Source organism: Puma concolor, chromosome D3 (assembly GCF_028749965.1).
Source record: "Puma concolor isolate L17-30 chromosome D3, mPumCon1.1.hap2, whole genome shotgun sequence".
NCBI classification, from domain to species: Eukaryota; Metazoa; Chordata; class Mammalia; order Carnivora; family Felidae; genus Puma; species Puma concolor.
This window is the reverse complement of record NC_141678.1, coordinates 94179434-94192641: the sequence shown is the minus strand read 5'-3', so window position 1 is coordinate 94192641 and position 13208 is coordinate 94179434. Positions and strand designations below refer to the sequence as shown.

Sequence of the window (13208 nt, the reverse complement as noted above, 5' to 3'; positions counted from 1 at the left end):
GAGCCAGGACCACCACACCAGAGCAGGTCGCTTCCGTAGGACTCTTACAAGTACCACTTCCCCGGGAGGCTCTGGGGACACACGTGACCTCTCTGTCACCGGAGCCCACTGTGGGCACTCGGTACGTGTGTCTACGTGGTGACGACGATGCCGCGTGACAGCCGGACGGGCCCTGCGCACGCCTGCCGCTCTGAGAGCGGGAGGGGCTCTGTGCCGGGTGGCTCCGTAAGCGTGCGAGGCCCCAGCACACGCCATGCGCTGTGCCAGGCACGGGGCCAAGCGAGGCCCCTCGCCCCACGGAGCACGGTGAGCACGCAGAATCAGAAACCGGGCAGGACGGGGCTCCGCGACCGGTGGAGACGCAAGCATTACCGCAGCAGGTGGACGGAAGCCCAGGCGGCCTGCGGGCACACGAGGAACCCCTCGGAGGGTTCGCAGAGCGTCCGCACAGCGCGGCCGAGGAGGGCCGCGCTGGCGTGTCGTGGAGCGGGGCGTGCGGGGCCGGGAAGGCGGGCTGGCCCCGTCAGCTACGATGCCGAGGCGCCAGGGGTGAGGGTCTACGGCAGCCGGAATTCTGGCCCCGGCAGAAACAGCCCAGAGCACGCGACGGCCCCACTCTCGGGACGTAAGTGACAGAGACATCACCCTTGGACAGCCTTTTGGAGAAAGCTCGTCTATAAAGACGTGCGCCTTCCTCTTCCAAATGCTTACCTCCCCGCGCCCTCTATACTGTTTTCCTCTGTTCTGTTACAGAAAATGGTTGCTCTAGCTTCATGCTTCATGCACGATTTATCAGGTTTTAATTGCTCACTCACATAAAAATGTTCATTCATGTGTACTATGTATTTTTAAAATACATTTTAAAATGTGCTTTGGGGAAATACACATTTATACGGTAAAGATTAGTCTTGAAACTAAACAGACACCTCACAATAACTATTTATATCCCAAGCTTACTTACAAGGGTTACCGTTTTGAAACACTGTTCGCATTAAAAGACTGTCTTACTCAATACTTTGTCTCACTTGACAGATACATCAGGTGGTTTCTGAAACATAAAGTCAGTGAGGCACACAAATCCAATCCAAGGGCACTGGAAGTAAGTCCATTGGCAGTAAACAAAACCAGTCCGAGAAACATCTCCCGATTCTTCAATGTTATATTATCAACACATTCATGTATGGAAAAGGGTCAGATTTCTAGACTAATCAAAGAATAACAACTCTGCCCCTCCACGTAGCATCTTCTACGGAATCTCTTCTCAAGATATATCGGAGTCTTGGCTCCCGTTCAGCTTTGTGTGGACAAACTGCTTTCATACCGAGAAAGGTAACTTTCAATAAAATCATACTCAGCGAGACTAGACGTTTGTTTTATCTTAGTTCTCAAACCTACCTTATGGGAATGATGTAGGAAAAGAGGAGGAGGAACCGAAACAGGCTGCGGTACCACGGGCCAACAAATCCTTGTAAGGTTACCATAACAACCGACAGGGCAACTAAAGCCACAAACAGCGCTTTGGTCAGCTGGTTGAGTTCAAGGTCCAACAAACCAACCTGAAAGAAAAGCACAAAATTTAGGCATAACCATGAAGCATCTAATATTGCAAATCTGAATGCACAATAGTGATGACTAAGGCTCCTCTCGTACTGACCTTAACCCTAACGAAATACAAAAAGGTATTAACTTTACTTTTCTCCTGAAAAGCCTCTTCAGAGATTTAAGCAGAATTTCTGAAAAGGAGTCGCGATCCCCAGAGCGTTTGCAGAAAGGTTCCACTGAGAAAACACGACTCCAGGGTAGCCAACCACAAAACACTGAAATCCTTCCCGAGATCGAGGCGTTCCGACAGCCGGCTGCGGTGAGCCGGGACGCGGGATCTCATTCCGACGGAGCGCCCCAGAAAAGGAGGGCCTCTGCCAACCCTCGCTGCCAGGAGCCTGTCTCAACTAAGCAGAAAAGCAACAGGGCAGTGGGCCTGAACGGATTCCTTTTTCAATTTACACAGACCCTACACTTTACGTTCTCCCAATAAGGTATCGGGAGTCATTCTGTGGACCGCGGCCTCGCTGAGCAAAACATGAGGGGAGGTCGCGTCCCTGGGAACGAGCTCCTCTCTGGCTGCGTCCCGTGCGGGATCGTGGCAATGGCGAGAAGCAGCGTTCGCTCCTCAACTCAGACGTGCGCAACTGGGATTTCGAGCTCCGGCGGCCTGCACGAATCCCCCCCCCCCCCCCCCCCCCCCGCGAAGTCACCGGCTTGAAGGACCACAGCGCAGTACAGGGTGTGGGGGGACACAGGGTGGGGTCTCAGGCTTTGCAAAAAGGCTTCCGAGCTACAGGGGGAGAAGGGGGGCCGCAGAGCAACTACTTTTCCTCAGGAATCGAAAAGCAGGCTAGTTTGAACGCTGGCGGTATAACCTTGGGAGAATTGAGTGCCGTTTTCTCATCTGTAAAATGAGGTTGCAAAAGCACCTTCGTCACGAGACTCGGGGCTAAATGAGACGGAGCGCAGCTCCGGGTCCAGGGCGAGCCCTCAGGCACATTCTTGTCCTCGTTACTGGCACTAGGAGACCCTTCCACCTCATCCCTGCTTCCTAACTGTGCGGCCCTCGCTTTGCGCTGGGCGAGCCCTGCTTTCCTCCGCTCTCCGCTGGCGCTCCCCGCCTGCTAACCAGACGAGGTGGACTCCCTGTGGGCCCGGGGAAGCTCCCTGTCACTCCCGGTGACTGTCAGGCCGCAGCTGGCACGTGTTCAGCACACTGCCTGCTCCCGACGCCCAGGATGCCGACAGCAGACTGGGTCTCCATCACGGGAGTTTCCCCCGAATCTGTACAAGTTTTGAGAGAGGGTGATTTAAAGAAAAAGAAAGTGACTGCCGTAACTTTGATAAAATATATGGGGTACCGTAATTCTCAAACTAAAGAGTTTTTAGTTTGAGCTAATTAGTAACTTAGTTTATTTTTGAAAATCCCTAACTGTGGCCAATAAAAGGTTAGCTTTCCGCATGTCTCGTGAATTTAGTTCACATCTGGTTGTGATTAACGTTTGCCACACACTTGCAGGAGAACATTAGAACATGTAGTTAGGAAGAAAACACAAAACGTTGCCGGGAAATCCAGTGAAGCGTGGCTACAAAAAAATTCACTCACTGAATAAATACATGTCAATGTCTCCTGCATTTTACTCCTACCTACAGTGTAAGGTTATGAAAAATGAGTCAGCTAGGAGACTCTACCTGGAAGAAACAGCCAGTCTAGTAGGAAAACTAAGACGAGCCACCAGCCATACAAAATTACAAGTCTTCCCCTCTAACCCAGTGTGTGTACAGATACTCACCGCCTTTAAGAACAGCCTAGAAACATGGGAACGACACGGACCCAGAAGTAACGACTGACGTCGTTCTAGAGCTTGGGTTCTACCCGCACACCCACCAAGACACGGCAGGGTCTGTGCCCCGGGCGGCCAGTGACAGGCCCCGCCCCATAGGCTCCACCCCAGCGGTTCACTTTCTGAGAGCCCCGCCCCTCTCGCCGACCCCTGTGGCCCCCGCCCCTGCACCTGCTGCCCGGGCCCCGCCCCCTGCGGCCCGGGCCCCGCCCCCTGCGGCCCCGCCCCTCTGGCTGACACCTGTGGTCCAGGCCCCTGGGAAGAAAGCCCAAGACCTGTTGGAAGGTGGTCTGGTCTGTTCAGGCACATCCAGCCTCCTAACTAAGGAACTTCAAAGCAAACCCAGCTGGGCCCCCAGCACTCACTCCGGTTTTCCTGGTTTTCCTGCGGCCACAGGCGGGGGGCCCTTCTGCGGCCAGCCTTCCCGTTCTGCACAAGGTGGCCTTCGGGCCAAGGGGCCGCGCGGGACACGGGGTCCACACCCGGCCTCCGCCTGCAGCCGCGCAACACAGCCTCCCCCCGGCCCAGGCGGGGCTGCGGAGGAACCCTGACCAGGTTCCGGAAACTTCCGGTAGGGCTGCCCTGCAAGGGCCGGGCTTCCCCCGAGGGGCAGGCAGCTCCAGACCACGGCTCCTGTTTTATCAACCGCACTTAAAAAGCAGCATGACGTGGACAAATATCTTGCCGTTTCCGCTACTCCAACTACTCCATAGTTTATGCTTGAATTAGTGAGAAAAATAGGTTTTGGGATTAAAATGAAGAAAAATTAAGCCGAGGAAGTAGAGCATGTTTCCAAGCGCAGCTCCTTCTGCTGTGACAAAGGAGGCCTAAGTGTCAGGCCTCGCTGAGGGTCAGATGAAGTCATTACTCATTCAGTCAGGGAAGGAAGGCTCAATTACCTCAGCCTGAAGATGCTATCAATGAACGCAAAGTGCACATTTTACTCTATTCATCCAAATCCCATTAAAAAGTGAAAGGGATGATTTAATCGGGCCTTCCAGAGTTGGCCCTTTTTTCGTAATAAAATAAAGAATCACTGTCTCGCAAAATGCATAACCACTACCTCCCACTTTCCCTGCACCACAGCAGTGAAAGACTGGAAAAGCTGAGGACAAAAACGGTCAGAAACGAACACAAAGTTTCCTTTGAAAAGGGCCACATATAGGACGGGAGCTGACGCGGCCCCTGCACACCGACCGGCAGACCCGCCGTGGGCACCAGCAGCTTGGCCATCCCCCCCGCCCCGCCCCACGGCCCCGCAGCTCCTCCTGCACCGTCCAGCAGAAAGGACAGCCTCACCGTCGCAAGCATCCCTGTGTGCGGGGTAACCACAACCGTCCCCTAACGGGCTGGTCCCTGCATTCTGGCAGGAAGCCTTGAGCTCTGACTTTTCTCCCTGGAAAATCACTGCAGCCGAGCTCCAGCGAACAGTACGGTCAGAATTTTCCTGTGTCGGTGCTAACACAACACAGGGCGAAGAAAAGATGTACTTCAACAATTAGCTTCTTACGGGTACACTTCTGGCTAACAGCTAGTATCTCTATACTCATTTCTCTAAAACAGACTTAAAAGTTTCTTCAACTCACCTAAAATGCAATCTGGACTCTGAAAAACTATTCAGTATAAGAACCAGTTAACTTGTAAACTTACAGCTTTTACAAAGAAGACCGTGGCTTCAGTTGTGATGTGAATCTCTTCCTTCTTTAGAAAATTTCTGGAAACACCTGAACCAAATGCCTTTTGCTATAACTGCAAAACCTTTCAACTCATAAAATATGTTATTAATCCCTCAAAGTAATTTTGACTGTATAAGAAAAGGTAAATTAAGTACACTAGCAAGCAATTTTCAACATTTATTGTAATTTCCTATATTAGTAAAGCAAATTTTCTTCTACTTGTCATAATATTTGTTTTATTTGAAACAACTGTGATAACAAAATTAAATACGCTACTGGAAATTTTAATCTCCAAGGGAAAATTTGTGCATAATGTCTAAGACACCACAATGGTTCTGCAAAGGGGCTGTTCTAGGATAATGAACACAATAATTGCCTGTATAATCTAAAATGCTACTAATGGCAACGATCACAAATCCATTTAGCTCCTCTTTAATTTATGTACCAAGTTTTAAATAGCTAATGGTTCTCAGTAAAATAATGGTTTATACCAACAATAAAGGGTAAATACGGTATTCTTCCGCTTAATCAAGAAAAGATCAGTCAGGTTTTCTTAAACGGGCGCGTGGACGAACGAGAACCCGCCTCATCTCTGGGACACGGTGCCGTCCCGTCCATCCCAAAGTAAAACCCCGCAGTGTGGCCCTCAGTCCCTAAGACGTCAGTGCACACCCCAAACTGGAACAGAGTAACTTGGCTAAGGGGCAAAACAAAAGGCACCAGTGCCACAGCGCACGACCGTACGGTATCACCCCCAGATCGGCATGACGTGAACCTCAACATACCTTTACCAGTCTTCTAAAGCTCACATTTAACTCGCCACAGAGAAGTGTTTCAGAATAGCAAAATAGGAGGATGTGAAATATCAAAAAGCTAATTTAAACTCTTGCAAGACGCTAAATGTTATTTTAATTGTCCGATCTTATCGCTGCACACGTATCATATTTTGAAAGGCAGAAAAGCCTCCGATCTAACAGCCCGAGAGTCAATTCGCTCAAGATGAATCTACGCAGGCAGAAGTACGGCTTTGCACGGGAAAGATTACCTACAGGGAAACACAACGCGATTAGCGCCGTTTGCCGTTTAACAGCCAAATTACTCTCGGATCAGCCCATCAAGCTCCTCATCACTCAGGGTCTGGAGTCTGACTATGAAACCGATAGCAGGGCTGCACCGTAACCCAACTGAAATCCCTGTACGAAGCACATTCCTTTTAAATATCTTTGAAGCAAGTCAGCCCTCCACTTCCCACTTTTAGTAGAATCTTAAGAAACAAGGAAAAAATGGGTAACTTTCAGACCTTCATCTGCAGCACTGAAATATGCATTTCAAATAACTGAAACTCGTCCACTAAATCTGACTCCCAAGCCTTACAGCAGTAACGCTTTCCATTTTGGAGTTTAAATCAAAAGCGTTAGTTTTTAAGAAGAGGTGCTATTTAGCCTTTTGCTCTTTTTCTCCAGTCTGCTTATTTACTCACCTTTCGACACCGACTACTGAGTGGTAGGTGTCGGCCGCGCTCTGCAGACGTGTCTGAACGACCGCTGCTCGCGCCTCAGCGATCTGCGAAATACTCGGTGTGCCCGCGAGCCGCGTTAGTCTGCTGGCTCAGTAATCTGTGCTGTGGAAACTCCCTAAATAAGCATCCGTACGACGATTCTTAACGTTGCAATACAGCCCCTTGATTTTTAAAAACCGAAATGTGTATTTACACAACAAACAGTTTAAAGTCTATTGCGTGACAGTGTTTCATATCCTACATTTTTACCTACCAACAAATTCCGCCTGACCCTTCTACACTCAGCAATTAAGGTTTTTTTCTCCCTTGCTTACTATATAGTTATAACAGGGATGTTTTTCGTTGAATGTTTAACGTTTACAAAGAAAATAAGGTTGTTCTATTTTTCACACAAACAAAACAAAGTACTGATGTGAGGATCAGCTATTCAGCAAGCAGGGAAGCCGTGCCCGTGTCGACGTGGGAGACGTCGAGAGACAGGGGATTCAAGGCACGACCTAAGCCTGGCATGCACAAACTCGGGACGACCGCGCAGAGTGTCAGAGCACTTGTCGGCCGGCCTACAGTAAGCACGTTGTTAAAGCTGAAATTATTCCTAAAATCCTTGCAGATCGTCTGAGAAATTTCAATACTGGCTTTAGCATTTCCTATATGGCACGTATCCACTCGACAGGATACTTTTTATAACTGACAAAAATGCCACAACACAGCACACTGTCTACGAACATATGTATACACATGGGCACACATCTCAGATTGGTTTCTGCAAAATGCAGGCTTCCTTTATGTTCACGCAGGACAGTCTGGTCATGTCCGGTACCATTAGCTTCCTCTGTCATATTAGAACCTTGATTCGGGTATAACCAATTTATCAGGAGTCATCAAATTTAAATCAATACAGTGCCTTAAAAATAAGTGGCAAGCTAAATGTTTAATTTTTAAGGTAATAAATTATTTCAAAACACTCTCTTACGTACAATCTGTGACACGTCAAACACAAACAAAAATGAGTATTTGTAAACATGCAAAAAGAGTCTGGAAACTACTTGGAAACTTAATTTGCACTCGATGTACACAAGTTACATTAAAATCCAGGGCTGAATATTAAGAAACCCCATAAGTTTCTAATGTACCATACTCCTCATTTTATTTTACAATGGTCCACAGAATTTATTTGAAGAGTGGGGACATAAGAAGACTAAAATGTACAAACCACTGCCATCCCAACGCTACACTGAATACTATCCGTGTGCACTGCTGTCTTATTTCCTGTTTGTATTTCATTGCAGGGGGCGGGGGGCGGGGGGTGGGGGGGGAGGGGGGGGGGGAAAATGTGCGGCACTCTGTAGTTTAGCCAGCAGAGGGCGCTCAAGTTTGATGCTTATTTTTTCTGAATCCTGAAAGCCTTTTTTTTTTAAATGCAGAAACTCAATCTCTAATTCAACCAATTCAGTATATTTAATATGTTGTTGTTTTATAAAAATAGTTACTTTAAACATCTATTTTTGCCATGCAGAATTCAGGACATAATTTACAGACTTCACCATGCTGGACTGCAGGGGAATTTCCTGAATAAAAATACACTGTCATATAAGGGATCATTTTAAAGCCCTGACATCCAAAATACTGCAGGTGACTAACACAGTACCAGAGCGCTAAGGCTTCTGAAGATGCAGGGCTGTAAACAAAACTGACACACGAAACAACGGCCAACGGCTGACATTAATAGTTTCAAGACGCTGCACCCTCATTTTCGTCTTAACCAAGTAGGAAGCTATCAATTTTACATGGTTTTGCCAAGACCACTCACCAATTTAAAATAATTACTTCAATAACCTAAGTTATCCACTGACACCAGAAACCTTAACGTTCAATATCATTCGTGTAAGTGAAATTCGAGCTCAGGCATTTGGATTTCAATATAATTAAAGAAGCAGTTGATTTAGGTAATTTTATATCTAACAGATATTTTACAAATAGCATTAACTTAGTCTCAAATCCTTACTATCTAAAAACACAATAGCCGTGAGTTTAGGGTCTCGTAATGCTCTCACCGTGTTTAAACAACAAAGCCCGGGGGCGCCTGGGTGGCTCAGTCCGTTGAGCCTCCGACTTCAGCTCCGGTCGTGATCTCGCCGATCCTGACTTCAAGCCCTGCATCGGGCTCTCTGCTGACAGCTCGGAGCCTGAAGCCTGCTTTGGATTCTGCCTCCCTCTCTCTGCCCCTTCCCCACTCATGCTCTGTCTCTATCTCTCAAAAATGAATAAACGTTAAAAAAAATTTTTTTTTTTAAATAAACAACAAAGCCCAGAGGGCCGCGGCCAGAACAGATCGGGCCTGCGGTCACCAGTACAAGGGACACCCAGCATGCCCAGGGACACGGGCCGTGGCCTGCATCTTCCAACACTTTAAAGACCTGACGCTCTTGGGAGTTCTTTGTTCCCTAGCAACATGAGAACCAGATTTTTCTAATAATAACTCTAATGGTACTTAAATTTTTCAAGAAAGGCTTTTATTAGAGTCTTAAAAGTTGAACGGACACGGCAGGAAAGGGAAGACCACTGATTCAGGAGAGCGGCCGACAGGGAGGCAGCCCCCGCCTCAGGCCGCAGCCTGGCCCCCCGTGGGCACAGGAGAGACGGCGGGCGGCCGGCTGCTCAGTCGGGAGCACGTGCATGTGCGGGGCCCCTTGAGTGTGTCAGGTCCTCTATTTTAAACACCGTGTCTGTGGATTTCAGAAATGCCCTGGAAATACACTCTTATTCACTCAGAGATCACTGACAAAATGGTATCGGCTGGAAAATGCTGCATTACTGAGCCATTACCGAACTCTACTCGAGTCTCGGCCCTACTTACTACTTGCTGAGGGGACCGTCAAGCACACAGCCACGCTTCTCACGCTACCGCGTCCTGAAATCCCCGAGCGCAAGGACGGCTTCCCTTCGGGGAAGAGCTGAAAGAAGTCTATGCAGTACCTTTCTGATACTCAGAAAATGAGGTGTTGAAGGAATTATTCCTGTGAGTGGCTTGGGATCGCTGGACCACAGGTAACAGGGCAAAGCTGGACGTGGAGGAGGGCACAGGCCAGAGCACCCCTCCTCCGGCGCGGCGAGGCCCTGCAATCCACAGGAGGCGCGAGGCGGGCCGGGGGAAGGCACCTGCCGGGGGCTTCACCCTGAGACCTGTTGGTCCTTCCCCTCCCCTCCCCTCCCTTTTCTTTCCTTTGTTTAAAACATTGCATGGAATGGGGGCTAGGGGGCACCACCTTTCCACCTGCTCATTTTCCTTATACAACTTTGAACAAAGAAACGGTTATATTTCTATCAGTAAATAAGGTCATTAATTGGTAACGAAATCTTTATTTCCAACCCTAGGTCCTCTTTCGTAAGACGTCACGATGCAGAAGAGTCTCCATAATAAAGTCAGAAACCTGCTCGGAGATCAACTTTAAGCCGCTGCGTGTAAGCTCTTGCTTTGGTGCTCGGCGAGCATGTGCATACGACGCTTTGCGCGGGAGGGAGGGCGATGGCGCTAGTCCGGTGTCCCGAAGAACAGTGACTCCAGGGGTCTGGCTTCCTTAGGGACTGCAGTCGGAGCTGCTAGTTGCCAGCGGCACGTCGTGGGATGGAGGGGACGACAACTAGCAGGAAACCCCAGTGGCAGAGTCCCGTTTAGCTCCCCATCTGGCCCTCTGCAGGCCACCATGCCCCCCGGTGCTGCCAGCCGCCACGTCCCAAGAAGGCCACGATGGCGTCCGGTCCCGCGTCACTGTCTCCCTCGTGGTTCTCAGTTTATCGTGTCAATATGTAGGCACTTACAGACCAGGTAAGGTCTCCACCCCAATCTCCACACATCCAGCAACTGTCATTACATAAACCACTCAATAGTGCTTGTAAATCAAGGGTCACTAGCTGACTTGACAAGATCTGGGACTGCAGTATTTACTGGAATCAACCAGGACCACTGTGTCACTGAGCTCACGGAGTCCCTGGCGATGAGAGGCCAGCCCCCAACTGCAACCGAGGGCAGCACCCGCGAGATCCATAGCACACCGGGGACCAGAGCTCGAAACATCTCGGAATGACACGGCCCCGCACACGGGGACCAGTTCTGTCCATGTTCTGTGACCACTCCCCCCCCCACGTCAGTGTCAGCAGCTACTGACCCACAGTGAGTCGCAGGTGACCACGCAGAATGGCGTGGACACACTGGTGGACAGTGGCCACCGGTCTAGCTCTGAGTCAGTCCGTGGCTCTCAAGACTTACATGCCTCTGGATTTTCAAGAAAAATGGAATTGAGCAGATTTGCTGAAAACTGCGTATGACAAACTTGAGGCGGTTAAAGACTTTCCACCTTGCTTTACCTCTGTTATTATCAAATCTGTCCGTGTAAGAAGAGTTATTAGCGGTATCTTGGCAAGATGTAGCACTATTTTAAATCTAAAATTTTTGTGTTCCTTCATATCTTCAAAGACATTTTATGAACCATTTCATACTTAATGGCTTGTAAGCAATCCCAGGAGTTAGGAATTGTGTGAAAAGTTGCCCAGATTGACAGATAAAGTGAAAAGGTCTGTATTAATTTCCAAATAAAGAAATGCATGGCGTGGTATCTCGCGACGATTACACTCTAAAGTACCAATTAGAACGCATCAGAAACTAGAGCAAGTTGACACTCTGCAATAAAGCAAATAATTTCCAGTTGGAGGGGCAGAAAATGTTAATATGCGATGTTCAAGCCTACAAGAATCTTTGTAAAAGGAAGTAGCTAATAAGGTTTAATGATGCATGTCAGGAAGCCACAGTATGTAGGGAAACACAGCTGGCTTCATTTTGTAAACTATTTGATATACACATCTTTCTGGTTCGCGATGATCAGCTGTGCCAGTGCCGCAGGGGACAGTTCAGCCCGAGTCAGGGCACTCTTCTCCTCCCCTGAACTACAAGTGAAAGACACTAACATAGGACAGTGCTGCAGGCTGGGGCCCTGACCGCACTGTATCCGCTCACAAGAGAGGATTAAAGAAGTCTTCCGTGAAGTGTCGCGGAAACCATCTTACTGGCCCGAAGAGCTAGCTACTAAGTGCTAGAACCGTGACAACAAACCGTAACGCAGATGAAACACTTGGATTTAGTGAATTACTTACCTTCCCAAGACGGACACCATCATTCGTACCTTGCTACTGAAATACCAATGATCTGAAAACCGGCTCCACGGAGAAACCCCACAGCTCAGGACCGCGCGGCCCTCCCGGGGGAACACGTGTGTGTGTGTGTATGGAGGACTCCACTCCAAAAGGCACACGCGTCCTGCTCACACGCACTCGGCTCTGGGGCCCTGGGACGTGCAGGGGACAGCAATCGGTAGCAGACGACAGAAGCTCGCAGCACTTGTAAGTGATGGCAGCTGAGGGTCACTGGAAGCCAGCGAAGCTTCCACAGGAAACCCCGTGGTAGGCAACCATCAAACGGAAAAGCTCTTAGACACAAATGAACGATTCAGCCACCAGAAGACAATTCCTAGGTCACAACACTAATATCAGAATGCTGTGAAAGCACTCGGAGCCGCTTATTTGAAACGTCATTACACACATTAGCTGCTAAAACAAACGTGCCACATGACAACGTGCAGTAAAATTCTACTAATTAGGGAACTGTCTTACGGAACATACTCAACAGGTTCCGGCTCCGGGTGACGGCTGGGAACAGCCACTGTGCCAAGAGTCTGCACTGAAGGTTCCCCGGCACCGTGGCGGTGGGGGGTCACAGCCCCCGGTAATCTGAGAAGAGTCTCGGAGTCTCGAAGATGGTCTGTCAAGCCTGTGCGCTCAAAAATAAAGTCTTATGATGGTGCAGCCAGGCCGGAAGCGAGGAGATGAGGGAGACCACTCCGTGCTGGAGTCCATCAGTCCACGTTCTCTGTGAAAGAAGATGCGGGCAGAAACGCTCCACGCAGACAAAAATCAAAGGCGTAAGTAACTGATTTACTGTAACAAGATGAGCCACACTGATAACTAAAACGGTTTCATTTTGGGTTGAAACTGTTCACCTAATTTCCGGCTTCTCACGACCTTAGCAACTTCCGAGCCAACGGTCTTCACCAAGTGCTTTGGCATGACTTCGTCGTCCATCCTCGGAACCCCATCCCAGGCCAGTACGCACGGCTGACGCCCCAGGAGCTGCGGCCGGGACCTGGCCGAACCCAGGTCAGACCCAGGCCGGTGGCCCAGGCCTCCTGGGCCTGCAGACGTGCGCTAGAGAGGATCTCATTTTCATCCCCACAATCAGATCTTCGGTTGCACTTCTCATTAACGACACACACTTGCATTGGGTTCTCGAAACGAAGACTGGTCAAACCCCGCTTATCAAAATGTTCTCTTTACTATTTCTCGTTCAGATGTGGTAAAACTTGCGTAACCGGCAACAAGTACTTAGGGAAAAGAACAGACTAAATAAAACGGATGTTGTAACCGAAATGACTACGAAACAGTCATCAAAGGCAGGTCCTTCATCCAGCCAAGTGATCAGAAGCACACCTTCGCCACCCACCCGGCTCCACGCCTTCCTACCAGAGGGGCCTCCCCCTGCGCTCTAAGTGGGTCCGGCTGACAACGTCCTGTCCT

The 13208-nt window shown here is 49.3% G+C and overlaps 1 protein-coding gene across 15 annotated transcripts in view; it reads right to left on the bottom strand.

Moving 5' to 3' along the window:
- ATP9B (ATPase phospholipid transporting 9B) overlaps positions 1-13208 on the bottom strand; it is a 250770-nt gene that overhangs the window by 85080 nt on the left and 152482 nt on the right. For 13 of the 15 annotated variants that reach the window (XM_086683267.1, XM_086683271.1, XM_086683265.1 and 10 more), the window contains one exon: positions 1396-1556. The exons of the other annotated variants lie outside the window; for them this stretch is intronic. In XM_086683267.1, coding sequence (XP_086539393.1) covers positions 1396-1556 — 161 coding nt within the window. The remainder of the gene's footprint in view (positions 1-1395; positions 1557-13208) is intronic. 15 annotated transcript variants of the gene reach the window in all.